Source organism: Phragmites australis, chromosome 3 (genome assembly GCF_958298935.1).
Source record: "Phragmites australis chromosome 3, lpPhrAust1.1, whole genome shotgun sequence".
NCBI lineage: Eukaryota > Viridiplantae > Streptophyta > Magnoliopsida > Poales > Poaceae > Phragmites > Phragmites australis.
In genome coordinates this window covers 8,102,436-8,116,575 of record NC_084923.1, presented here as the reverse complement: position 1 = coordinate 8,116,575, position 14,140 = coordinate 8,102,436, and the positions used below count along the sequence as shown (strand labels likewise).

General features: G+C 42.8%; 2 protein-coding genes across 3 annotated transcripts; both read right to left on the bottom strand.

The window, feature by feature from the left end:
* Positions 1-1,600: 1,600 nt before the first annotated feature.
* Positions 1,601-11,171, bottom strand: LOC133911931 (uncharacterized). Of its 2 annotated transcripts, XM_062354421.1 has the most exons (12): positions 9,953-11,171; positions 8,563-8,631; positions 7,810-7,905; positions 7,672-7,707; positions 7,218-7,342; positions 6,943-7,138; positions 4,069-4,244; positions 3,603-3,732; positions 3,232-3,392; positions 2,726-2,793; positions 2,508-2,601; positions 1,601-2,200 (listed from the first exon to the last, which is right to left on the bottom strand). In XM_062354421.1, the coding sequence occupies exons 1-12, from the start codon at positions 10,268-10,270 to the stop codon at positions 1,978-1,980; spliced, it is 1,692 nt and encodes a 563-aa protein (XP_062210405.1). In that variant the 5' UTR covers positions 10,271-11,171; the 3' UTR covers positions 1,601-1,977. The 2 variants fall into 2 exon arrangements, with proteins under 2 accessions (XP_062210405.1, XP_062210406.1); XM_062354422.1 differs by lacking the exon at positions 7,672-7,707.
* Positions 11,172-11,268: 97 nt separating this feature from the next.
* On the bottom strand, positions 11,269-13,676 carry LOC133911932 (peroxygenase-like). Its single transcript, XM_062354423.1, has 7 exons — positions 13,565-13,676; positions 13,314-13,453; positions 13,034-13,183; positions 12,763-12,848; positions 12,335-12,429; positions 12,114-12,239; positions 11,269-11,599 (listed from the first exon to the last, which is right to left on the bottom strand). The coding sequence occupies exons 2-7, from the start codon at positions 13,423-13,425 to the stop codon at positions 11,461-11,463; spliced, it is 708 nt and encodes a 235-aa protein (XP_062210407.1). The 5' UTR covers positions 13,426-13,453; positions 13,565-13,676; the 3' UTR covers positions 11,269-11,460.
* Positions 13,677-14,140: the final 464 nt, after the last annotated feature.

Here is a 14,140-nt window from a genome sequence, read left to right as displayed (position 1 = left end):
CCTCCGTGTAGATCTTCACCGCTGTTTGATACGCGTCTTCTATGTGTAGCTCATATGCGCGTTGGCGCACGTGTGTGCCGTCTGATCTCGGCGCGAAGGACGCGGATGGGGGTCTCGCGTGGGTTATGTAGAAGTGGGTCTTATACAATTTCCTTCTACAGACCTTGGATCTATGCAACAGGGGCTGAATTAACTCACAGTGACACGTGATATTTTTTTTTCATCCATGATTTCATTTGATACATTCACCGACAGCTACTAAAATCTTATACCCTATAATACTATTATCATTATTATAATATTTTCTTTTCCAATCATCTCTAGCAGATACTCTATACACTTTTTATCTTCTCTCTCCTATAATTGGCCCCTGATCCTCACGCACATCGGACCCAACAGCTTTCTCGCTCGCCACCGCTTTGGCCCAACGCCTTATCCCCGCCCCCCTCCTTTGCTCTGGCCCGCCGCTGCCTCTCCCCTCCACTTTGGCTCGCCGTTTCCCTCCACCGTCGCCTTCCCCCCACCGTCTCGTCCCTGCCTCCATCCTCCGCTCCGGCACCCTACGCCACCACGGCCAGATCAGGCGCCCTCGACCTCACCGCCGCCTCCCTTCTCTGCTCTGCTCTGCCCCACCATCACCTCCCTCCTCCGTTATGCCCCCTTGATCCTCTCGCTTGCGCCTTCGCCACGCTTTGCCTCCCTCCCACACCGACCACCAGATTCTGCTTGGCCTCACCGCGCTCCACCTCCCTCCCACCGTTGGCTCAACCGGATCCTACTCAGCCTCCCCAAGTTTGCAACCTCTACCTCCTTGGCCGAGTGTGACACTGGACCAGAACTTTCCTCTCTTTCGCGGGAAAGGTGGGGCAGTTGAGGAAGATGACAGCCGAACAGTGTTGTGGTTGTCTCTTACCGCCCGCAAAGTTACGATCGTTTGGAGCTGTTTTGCGGGACTCCGCTTCACTATATAGGTGGATACAAACTCCACTGGAGCCGTTTTGCGAGACAATGTCGAGCAGCATCTGTTCTGTAGCACCGAAAGTCGACTCCGCTGGAGATGACTTCAGTTATGAGTTCTTTGCTACCTTATGCCATATGTCGCACCTAGGGCTCGTGACACGTGACATTTTCTCTTTTTTTTTCTCATCTATGATTTCATTTGATTCATTTAGCTATGATATTTTAAAAACTCATCCATATAATATTATTATAATATCTGCTAACACTGTTACAACATCTTCTATTTTTTTATCTTCAGAAGTTACTCTATTTTCTATTTTTTATCTTCAGAAGTTACTCTATTTTCTATTTTTTATTATTTTTTCCTTCCTTCGGCCCGTCATCTTCTCACTAAGTATTAAGGGAGCTCGCCACTTGAAACCGGCTCAGCTCGCAGGCAGGCAAGCACCGCACTCAATAAGGTGCCTGCTGGAGACGGCCTTATGCGGTTATGCCATATGTCATGGCTGGATGTGATGTCGAGCCGAGCCGCAGCTCAGTACAGCTTGTTAACAAAAACGAGTTGGCTCAGCTCAGCTCGTAAGGAAAAAAAAAAAAAGCTACCTCATCTAGACTCGTTAAGCTCGCTAGCCAAACACAGTTTACAGAATAAATCAGGCAGGCTGACCATAACATGTTTTACACACAAAAAGAGCCTTGAAGTTGAAGATTACACAAATGTATGTACACAACAAGGAATACAGTAGATATCAGAAGAACTTGGCGGTCTTACCCACGGCCATGTTCCTCCATGTCTTTCCTCTCGCTTTCTTCAAAACTGCTGCTAGTTTCTTCCACACGTACCAGTAGTGTACTAGTGTTCTACCTTTCTCTGTCACTGTCGAACATACTGTTATGCTTATGCAGTTATGCCGGGAGAGCATCCACTACGAACAGCACTTTTTCCCAGCACAAAGAGCTTTGTTCCGCAAAAATACGCACCAATATGTCACGCTAACGCTAAATGTTGAAACAAGTTCACTCTGCCTCTGCGGCTACATTAGCTTGAGTTGGACGGTCATGGCGCTTCCGAAACAACCTGAGTTTACTGATTCTGCTTATCACAAACAAGAAAGCTGTGAGGATGAGGAATCCTTTTAACAACGAGGGAGCAGCAGGATGAGTTCCTCGGTGAGAAGTCCAACGTGGAATAACAGGTTGTACAGTGATCGAAGCAAATCTCTGATCCCCTTCATCATTCCTAGAAAGGTATGAATGGAATTGTTAAATAGCTTTATCAAAATTGCATTCAGGTTTCAGAATATGAGAATGTGGACAAGCTAAGCATGTGAACCATAATATATGTCCTTGCCATTGCATAGTGAAAGTTCCGACAAAAGCAATATTCAAAGGTCAAAACATTAAGCCTCTGTCCTTTTAACCATGCAATATGTACTAACACGGTTGGCTTGGCACTTCAATGTAAAGCAATAATATTGATATAATAAGTAAAAAGGGCCTATCGTTCCATTTCATGGCAAGAAAAACTAATGAAAAATTATGTCTACCTGAAATAATTCCAGATAGATCCCCAGAATGATCCTTTCCTCCTTGTGGACGGATGAGGGTTTCTCTTCTGAAAATTTCCTATGTTTGTAGTTTCTGAGTAAACCAAATAAAAGGCAATGAAAAGGCTCGGGAATTAATTACCCATGGGAAAGATGCTAACTACAGTACTACACTACTCATCTGGAGTAATTCAGAAAAAAGAGAGAAAGAACTTCACCTGGAACTGAAATATTTTGAGCTTCCTTTAGTGCGGCAAGCTCTTCAACTAGTGAACGTTCCCGGTCACTGTAGAAATTAAAAATGCTGACAAAGCTATACATCAAAGTCAAAACAACACGAGTAGAATCCTTAACTGGGATGCTAACAACAAAACAGAACAAACAAGAAACGCTTCTGCTAGACTGGATTTCTGTGACTACTATGAGTAGCTGATTAGCTGTAGCCTTACGGCTGTAACGCCAACTGACCACAAAAAGTAGAGGAATGAAAAGACAAATCAGATGAAATAACAGTGCTATGTCAGGTGATTATTGTGGGCTGTTGAGGTCTGCAGTAATGCAAACAGGTATGTCTATTTTGGTTCATTTTTCGAACAATAAATTTGCTAGTTTTTAGTAACTTCTGGAAGTTATATTTAAGAGACGGTTCTGAAAATAGCTAAAGTTGGAGAAGACATCAAATTCATCAGAGTGTAAACACAACACCCATGCTGGCAACTCAAACCTGATACTCTCCGGGATCTTCACTGTTATCACAAAGTTGTGATCGCCTCTGACATTAGGCTTCTTAATGTCAGGAACTCCCAGTTGACAAAATTTCAAGTTCTCTCCAGGCTGAGTGCCAGGAGGAATATGAAGATCCTTGAATCCTTCTATTGTTTCAACCTGAAATAAAAAAACATCCTTTCTAGGTTAAGCTGAACTGGGAGGTTTGCTAGGACTAAATGAGAACATTACCAGAACTAAAAAATTAACATAAGTTAGACTTGAGTTTTTCAAACACACGTAAAGTTCGTGTAATTTTACTTTTGAGAACACATGATATTGGTAAACAAGGCATAATATGAATGGGACTTTTGACCTTTAACAGCTAACCTTCACTGTAGTTCCTAAAATTGCATCAGTATATTCAATTGTGACATCTGAGTACAAATGGAGACCATCTCTGCGGATGCCTTGTTTCTCATGAACGCGAACAAATATGTACAGGTCACCACTTGCACCCCTGCACAATAAGGTAAATATATATAACATGTAATAGTTGCATCTATTCCCAATAGGTGAATCTTAAACCATTGCAAGTAATTCTGCTTGGTGGCTAGTTACAAGAGATTAGTGTAGTCAATTATCGTTTTCAATAACAACTGAAATGGGGCTAACATTTCATCCAGGCGGTATTACTCGGTTTAACCTATGTAACTAATTCTCACCACCTTGCCAACTTGTACAAATTTCAGTAGGTACTGCATAGCTTTAAGTAATTGTTCAGATTAAACATATAGTAAACTACACAAAAGATGCATGAATCTACATAATTATATATTAGTTGCGCAATGCTTGCCTTTGCTTATCAACACTACCTCCTCCACTAACTCGAATGGCGGAGCCATCATCAATACCTCCAGGTATGTCTACTTTGATATTGCGTTCAACTTGGACATTGCCTGAACCATTACATCTTGTGCAATGTTCAGTAATCACCTTCCCTCTGCCATCACAATTTAAGCAAGAAGATATCTACAGAATGCAACAACATGAAATACTTCAAGAAATAAAACTATGTAAAAATGGTGGACACCAATCAAATAGTAAGTTAGTAACAATGATAGTAGATTACATTATATGATATATGCACCTAATGAAGGGTAGCAATGATATCAAACATTTACTAAATTTATTGCATCCAAGATGTCTATAAAAGTATAAACTAGTAAATAGTAAAAATTGATGGGATCTTTTATGATTTGAGTCTCGAAGATTGGCATATCATAAAACACTAGGAAGATCGTATTCGGCAAATCCCACTCAGAAGGTGGGAACTATGTAGTTTCGCCAATCTGATTTTCCTTTGGAAATACTGACCTTTTTCATAATTTTTTTTGCCACGCATATCACCAAGAAAGGATCGGATCCGAAATGATGATATATGTGATAGGAATGGGGTAGCACTTGTTGGGGGAGTAGCACATCGCACCCCCACTTTGGCCTAGAAAGGACAAAGACAAACACTGCTAAAGCCATCTTGAAGATGATGCGGAGCTGACTATAGAGTGTCAAGGGGAACCTTCAAGCGAAGGAGAAGATTCCCGTGAATAGGAGACACGTGAAGGTGGACTGAAGGTCTTCTGAGCGTGAGTCCGACCGCGAAGGACCCCAATTTAGTACCGCTTCGCGGTGGGGTCTGTAACAGTGGCGTGTAAATAAGAACGGTGACATGTAAATAGGAATTAATTGTTATTTCCTAAGGTCAGTGTAAAAGGACCTTTGTATCCTAGGAATATGCTCGTATAGGGGGCTAAACAGTAAAGATCCCCAGGGTGGTTGGGTATGGGCTATAAAAACCCCATCCTGAGCTGTAATAAGGTCAGATAATATCATGTGCTAGACACTAAGTACCATCAATTCTCACTCAGTTTGATTTCCATTTAACCTCTGAGGGTCCACCTCGTGGTGTGATCCTCGAGGTCCCCACTTACTCATTTGAACTTGTATCCACAACAACATCAATTGAAGAAAAGCTTGTTCAACATTGGTTGAGACAGTTTGGACATATCCAACGGATGCCTCTAGAGTCACATGTGTGGAAGTTAGCAATTCACGTGCCAAAACCATGACACGCTATCAGTCTCCTTTTACCATTATTACTATTACTATATTTACTATTACTAGTACCTTTTTTATTTTCTTATTTTTCTCATCATCTTTTTTGTTGGACCTTGTGGGTTTCATCTCTAGCCTACCCCAACTTGCTTGGGACTAAAAGACTTTGTTTGTTGTTGTTGTTGCCACGTGGAATGACTAATGTGTTCCTCAAGTTGTATTTTGTTGGGAGGCCTTTCTCGTTTAGTTTTATATTACGTGTTCAAGCTAAATAAGAGCAAGCCACCCATCCCTTCGGTTTGACACATTCCACGTCCACTCTTTATCATTAATTAATATATCTCAAACTCAACTTGAGCTGTCTTGTATAGGTGATGAGCTTCAGCCCCTCATGGTTACATGGTGGAAACTTCTCCTTGAGCTGTTTTGTGTTGCCTAGTAAGCTTGTGGACCTTGTACCATTGAGATGCTTACACATGGCTTCAAGAATGCAGACCTTGTTGGCGCTGGACCACCTGTGCATGAAAGGCAACGTCTTACACTTGGTGCTGCTGTTGTTGTTGCAGGGAACTAACTCAACAACAACAGGTTACTTAGTCTTCTTGTTGTGCTATGGCTACTCCTCCCAAGGCGGTCGTGTGGTTGGACGCTTTTTGCCGGCCTACTTACAAAGCATGCAGTCGCGTGAGTCTTGGGGGAAGCTATAGCCCAAGAAAAAAATGCCAAACAACCCTTACTGCAGAGCAACCAAAAAAAAAGTGCAAAAAAAACAGCATCAAGAAGGAAAAGATGCTTTCAATGTTTAAAAGGTCTACGACTGATGAGACACAAATCCTTGAGGCCATGTGTAAGAACCTCGAGTAGCCCAGCTCACAGCCTGACCAGCTTAATCTATTCGATAACAAAGACACAGACACAGCCTGTCCAAGAAGGTCAGGTTGGCGAGTTTGAGATATATAAATGCCAAGGACGGAGATGTGAATATGTTGAACAAGAGAAAATGGGTAACTTGCATTACATTGGGATTCACCACGTCATATTAAACCAACCAACTCAAACATGACTGTCCAGTCAACAGAAAAAATAAATTAAAGGGTACAACAGCCAATTCACTTGCAAAAAACTGGAATATAGTCAAAACTACCCAAAAAAGAAAACAGATTGGCATTCACCAAATACAATCATGAGTGGCACTATAAAATATTTCAATCTTCTAAGTGGCAAATCAAAACATATCTCAAAGTGTATACATGTGTAGATGAACAAACTAAGCAGAATCTATATTTGATATACGTAGGGTTTCTACATATCATATCTATTTATCTTTTTACTGGTACATTATATGGTAGCAATTTTTTTAAAGGAATAATACAATCTTTTTATGATAAATCCACTAATATCATTTTCATGAGGATAATAATAAAACTTTTGCATACAATAGTGGTCGAAATTTTGAAAGGTTGGTTTCACTCTTTTTAGGACAACACTTCGGATTGGTGGTTGTAGTAAATTTAGCAACCAATATAAGAAATAAGGATAATGGTCAGATTGGCAGTGGAGGTGAATATAAACAATCACTGACAACACATACTTAATGTACGAATAACTACTTCACCTGAGAAACTATACCAAAAGGTGTCCTTTGAGTTTTCATCAACCTGCCTTGACCTCTGCATCGAGTGCATTCTGTGATGTCATTGCTAGATTTAGCTCCAGTCCCATGGCAAGTGCCACACGTTTCATGGCGAAAAATATTGATTTCTCGTTTGCCTCCAAGGATTGATTCTTCAAAAGAAAGGAGAAGATCATAGCTGTAATATAGAAATGATGTTGTAAACAGCTATTCAAGATCCAATATTTCCGTTTTGGTGTTAATTTGAAAGTGTTTACCTGATATCAAGTCCCCTGTTGTCCTTGACTTTGGCACTATAATGAAATCCCCCGAGCCCCGTGCTATCTCCAAAAAGCTGGTCAGAACCACCAAAGAATGCATTGAAGAGTTCATATGGATCAATCTGCAAAACAAAGCAAAATGCCAAAGATCAAGTCACCCAAACTTTTTCGGATTATGAGTCATTTATTAAATAATGTATAACAAATTTCATTCCCTAAGAAAAACTATAGCAAATTTCAGCATTAGGAACGTCAAGAAGCATGCTATATAGTTATCTCCAATTTTCTCAACCAATGGAAATCACAGGCCGGCGTAGAAGTGAGTTTACAAGATCAAACCATTTCTTGAGGAAGGTGAGAAGCCAGTTTACAATTCAGCCCATAGTAACGTCAAAACTGAATTGCTCTTACTGTTATTACATTAAATTGATAAACATAAAATGCACTTTACCAACAATCGCCAGCATAACTCAAAAGAAGATGGTGCCTAGAGAAAAATGAACATATAAAAAAAGAGTTTTTTATTCCTAATTTAAGAATCGAGCTGATCAAAAAGAAAAATGACTTGAGTGCTGAATAAAATGGGTACCCCATGTGCGCTAATATCTCCATCTCTGTAATCACCACTGAACCCTGCTTCTCCAAAGCGATCATACAAAGATCTTTTATCTTCATCCGATAGAATCTGAAGGAGATTACAGAATTTGGATGGTTTAGCCAAATAAGCGAGCTAACCTTTTGAAGGATAGTCATCTGATAGCATTGTCAAACATCGCATTTAGTAAGTGTTCTACTCCTGTATACTCTATAGAAGCAGCCAAGTGAACTGAACAACATTCTAGGTACACCAGTTAAGTTGTGAAGTACAATGCACTATATTTCCAGAATAGTTTTGATAAACCAGGTTTGCAAAGTTTCACTGGCTCCTGTTTAGATGGAGTTTCAACTGTATAAAATAAAGGCACATAAAACAGAAATTAGGTACAACTGCACAGTATACAAGAAACATGATAAGCTCATGATACATATGGAGAAAATATCATTATAAGTAAAAGGTCTTGCATAAGCTTCATGGAATTGCAGCTGTTCAGCTTGGAGACCCATCACATTTCACACAAGACATGTCTACTTTCATGGAGTAAATGTATGTCTTCCATTCAAGTTAATGCCAAATTTAAAATGCCAAATTTAAAGATAAAATACAGCATACTAAAACAAATCAGGTTATTTTGCGCAAAAATAATAGGGAATAACCACACCTTGGTAAAATAATCTAATACTAAGCATGTCTCTACTGCTAATCCCTTCAGCACTTTAGCTGAAGCCAGATGACAGAAGATACCTCATATGCAGCACTGATCTCCTTAAATTTTTCTTCTGCTCCAGGGCTCTTGTTCATATCAGGATGGTACTGCAATGGAAAGCAAACCAAGGAAGTATGTTCAAGGTCTGCAGCTCCAGCACTAACAATAGATATGTGAAAAATCTAAGATACCAACACAGCATGATGATAATGTCTCAAAAATGACAGATTCCGTGCTCACTTTGTAAACTGAATTTCCCATGTATTGCTCAGTGATCGTCCAACACATATTATAAAAACTTATCATATAATGGCAGCAGATAAACATGCTTTTTTTTGCGAAGGGGAGGAGTTATATTAAAAGGATAGCACAGTACATCACCATTTACAAAGATGACCCTGAGAAAATTAAAATTACAGAACAACATCCAGGCTATCTTCTCCATTGGCATCAACTCCGGCTGATTGCGCCGCAGAAGGGCACCATCGTTAGAGGCAAAGCTTCCCATCCAACCAACGAGGGACTCCAAACCTTGGATTTGTCGCAAGAGCCAACGCTTCAGACCACCTGCCAAGGCGCATCTAGAACTTTGAAAGAGAATCGACCATCGCCTCGCCGGAGTAGACGGAGGAACAAGAACAGAACTGGCGCCACCCACTTCAAGTCCCGAAGCCAGTAGCCCATTAAAACCTTCCGCTCTAGCTGGCAACAAAGTCGATGAGCCAGAAACAAAACCCACAAACGGGGATGACGAAATCTCCCACCGAATCACAAGAAGGTGGAGATAAAGTAACCTCACATAAGCAACATAAGAGATCTCGACCATACCATCGTCGTCGCCACAGGAGAACACGTCGATACCGCTGCCATCTCTGGATCTGCCCTGGAGCACCGAAGTCTTCACTAATCCTTCCCCAACTGCAGCACCGCCAGCCGCAACACCACCACCGGAGAAGAAAAGGAAGAAACAAAAACACCCACCCGACCACATCGGCATGGGGCACCCCTATTCTACCCTAACAAAAAACTAACTTAGAAGCAGAATATGTACACCGGCCACCGGATTCGCACCTTCCCCACCCCTCCGGTGTCGAGGAGGCAACCGGAGGGCGGGAGGGGGGGGTGGGGAGCTGGCGAAAGAGCCGCTGGAGCACTGGTCGCCTTGGTTTCGCCCGCTCTCTACTGTAGCGAGAGGAAAAGTTCTAGACGGCTCGGGGTAATATGCTGCCTGATCCAATGTTTCCAGTAGATACACATGTTGATACTTCCCCGTATTGGAATGGAAGAATAATGCAGATGGCTGAAATCAGTAGCATCACTATATCTCGCCATATCGATGTAGGTAATCGTAGGTAAATTGAACCAGGTGTACGGTAGCACTAAAACCCAATCTAACGCGATAGGAAGGGAAGGGGAAGAGAGCACCACCTTGCGCGCGAGGGTCCGGTACGCAGCCTTGACCTCCTGCAGCGTGGCGTCGCGGCTGATGTTCAGCGTGGCGTAGTAGTCCTTCTCTCTCCTCCCGGCCGCAGGCGATCCCCTCCCGAACGCGGCGGGGAGATGGGTTCGAGCACGGGCATGGCGGGGGAGGCGGAGACGGAAGTGGAGTTCTCCATAGTTGGAAGCCGGCGGCGGATGTCGGAGGGAGTAGGCTGGACTGGGCGTCGGGTTTGCGGGGAGGAAGAGCGCGGTGGCCGACATGGAATGGGACGGTGGCCACAGCGCCGCCGACCGTGTGGGGAACATTTCGGCTTCTACTACACGAAATTGGCTGGTGCCCAGGGAACTGGCGAAAATACGATAAATCCAACACGTTATAAAACTCTAAAAATTCTATAAAGAACATGAATATAGTTAAGCTAAGTAAGCTATAAAAAATTGTTTTTATTTTGGATATCGGGATTAAAAAACACAAGTAGAACTTTTTTTTAGATGCACAAAGCGGACAATGAACAATGCCGATGCACTGCTTGTTTATTTTCTTTCTTGACTTTGTGAGTATTGCATACATGATTTTTGACGAATTTTTTAACAATGCAGCATCCTGAATTCGCTAATCGGATGCCAGAACCCTTAGATACAGAATCACGCTCTTTCGAAAGGACATCAGTTTCTAGGGGAACGAATTTCTTGATAATAAGGATTTTCCCTTGATCATGAGAGTTAATCTGTCCATCCTAAGTAAGAAAATGATTGTACCTCATGGGGAAGAACCAAATATGCTTTCTTTTTTCTTAAGTACATATAATTTATTGGAGGCACCTAAAGCTTACGGAACGCGAGCACATGCTTTGAAAAGAAAAAAAAAACAGTGAGAAATGCTTACGAAATATGGTTTATCTGTCCGAAACCCCGGCTAAGCTCTTTTTTCTCATGTCTATTTAGAACATGAATTTTGGTTAAAATAAACAAATCACGAAAGCTCCCAAAAGCAATCTTAGTTTTTTTTTCACTTTTTACAAGAAACACTACAATTTTGGCATTAATGCTACAAACAGTTTTCTGAGAGAAAGAAAATGGTGGCATAACCGCGAGAAAGTTCTGAACACACATATAAACAAAGCCCAAATACACAAAGGTGATGACGATTGAACATTTCACCTTCTTGTTTTCTCTAATGCAAAAGCATTCCTTTTTTTTTTTATGAGGAAAATCCTAGTGATAATGCAAAAGCCTAGTGATAACGATGTTATTAAAGAAGAAAAGAATTAACTTAATTTATGAGGAAAATCGACCCGAAAACCTTAACAACATCACGGTTGATTAATAATCAACTGACAAATATCCCTTATTTGATGTTTTATGAGAAAAATCAACCCGAAACTTTAACAACATCACGGTTGATGCGAACAACCCTTATTTGATACTTTGAACACAACTCAATGGTAAATACTGTACTGTCGACCCTTTCTTGAGCTGAAACTCTTTGGCTGCATTCAGGAGGATTTTTTATTGTCTTGTAATCGCTCAAATAGACTGCCATCAAAGGCACCCCGAACAGTATCTCGTTGCAACAAGTCATCTTTATCCCTCGCCACGCTGTAGAGCAACAGCCATTCACCAGCGGCAGTGACCCTGTGAGCACAAGATCATGTGAAAAAACATTCGGAAATGGACTTTTGGGATCAAATATCAAGTGGGGCGACGAGTTCATTCATAATTTAGTTAGTCAATGAAAAGTATGGGTAATGTTTTCAGTGAAATGTACATCTAAATTTGAAGGATTTGTATAGATTGTCCGTGTTGGGACTGTGTATCACCATTTTTTTTTAACATGCAAAAGCTTTGCATGTCAATTTTTTATAGAAGAAGGGTCGCAAATGGACTGAAGTACAAAGCGCATTAGGCCGAGTGCGATTGGACAACAGATGGGTTGTGATTTTCTAAGAAACTAGGGCAACCGAATTAGGGGAAAAAGAAAAGAATGGTATCACCATTCTTTTTCCCCCAACAGCCTAGTCTCTACGTAGTGCTAACAGAAATAAACACCTTACAAGAACAACCAATTATTGAATAGTAAAAGACGGTTGATTCAAGGAAGGACTGAAAATTGGTTAACAATAGCATTGATAATGCAATTATGTCTTACCAGCCAAGGAAATCATACATATTGCGGTTTCCTTTAAGCATCGACATCAACTCGTCTTTTGTCAAAGCATTTGGATGAGTTAGCCCATATTTGCTAAATATAGCATCGAACTTTGATGGATCAAACCTGTACGAGACCAAGTAAAAAATAGTTAGAAATTGATGGCAGGAATGATATCGAATTTGTGGCCTTTCAGGAGAAAGAGCATGATTTGGACATACCTCCCTTCAGTATCATAGGCTTCAGAATCGCTCCCGTGCTTACCCTTGTGGATATTCTTTATATGGATGGAGAGCAAAGGGGAAGGTATCCACCCCTAGATTCAGAAAGGAATATTTATTAAACATGAACTTATAGTATGTGAAAATTCGGCAAGAGATGAGGTCCAAGCTAAGCAACAATGTCTGTTGGCTTCTCTAAAGCAAAATCATTGCAGAGCCTAGCTAGAGTGTCTTTCTTCTCACTTCTAAAAAAAGAAGAAGAAGAAGAGATGTGACACTCGAGACTTCCTCAAAACTGAACGTCTGAATGTCTCGAGGGTGACCACAACAATTTAATTGAGGTGACGAGTCCAGAAAAGCTACAGCATGTTTGCAGAAAAAGGAAACATGTATTGATGTACAGCGGGCAGCAGCCAAGAGAACGTTACCGGCTGAGTGGGGTAGCTGAGGACGAGGTTGATCAGTATAGAGCCCAGAAAGGACACAGGGTACCCACACCCTATTGCTCGTAAGCCTAAAAAGCAAGGAGGCACAACAGATCGGGCATCGTTTAGTAGAAGCAATGACATCAACAGAATAATTTCAATTTGCACGCAATAATACTGCTCGTGGGTTCACCGGGATGCAGAAAGCTTATGAATTCTGCTTTCCGATTGATCGCGAGATCAATCGTGTCCAGTGATTCAGTTTGCCACCTACCTTGAAACGTCTCCCAGGGGTAGATGATGCCGTCGCCGTTGCGGTCGAAGAAGGTGGCGTGCTGCTGAAGCACGCTCATGCCGCGGGGGTCGCGCCCCCTGGTCCCCTGCGGGTGGCTCGGGTCCACCGCCGCGAGAGCCCGCGCGAGATCTGCGACCCCCGGGGACAGAAATAATCAACGCGTTAGAGCAGGATTACGTTTCTCTTGATCACAGAAGAAGGCAGTGTTTTGTGGTGCAGCACGCAGGTGCGTGAAGGAGAAAGATGGGGAGCTTCTTACATGGCTTGGTAAGCTGCTCCTGCAGGTCGGGGTTGAGCCTCCGCTCCCTGGTGACGGCCGCGTGGGGGGCCTCCGTCTCCAGCGACGGGTCCGCCGGCGACGACGACGCCATGCGCACTCGCGGGCCGAGTTTGCGGGATCTGCAGATCGAACTCAGAACAACCAACCGGCTTGGAGAGAGTGCAGAGAGAAGGGAATCGAAGCCGTTACAGAGCACGAAGACGCAGGAAAGGATCAGGAATCCGGGTTACCTTTGGAGGTGGAGGAAGGCTCGCGACGAGCTGGAGAGTCATGCTCGCCAACAACGTCCGCTCTTGTGCTTTTAAAGCGGCAACCACGATGCTGAAATGGGCGCGCCGTCCGCGTCCTCCGCTGGAAGCAGCGCACCAGTGGGGCCAAGTACACGTGGATGGCAGCGGCAGGCGTTGGCTTTCGCGAAAGACACTTTGCAGAACGCGTGGTGAGTATAGAAACTGTGCACGGAATGTGCTCTGCCGCAACCCGCACAGACCGATTGTGCGTTTGTGCTGTAGTGGCGCGCTGTTCAGTGTGCTCCTCGTTGACGCTGGGCCTCAACCTCAAGCAGAGCAACGTGTTTTTGTGCAGTTCTGCTGCGCATTCCGCGCTGTAGATGGGGGATCCATTCACGTGACGTGACCCATCGGCCGTGCGTGCGATCGCAGCAACGTTGCATGGAGATGATAACTGAACCCAGTATCCATCTCCTGTCTGTGTTGCGAGATGAACTGTAGTTACAGCCCACATGACCTGCGTGCGAGACGCAATCTCCTTGCTTGTACGATTTGATTGCACTCGCGTGCATGGAG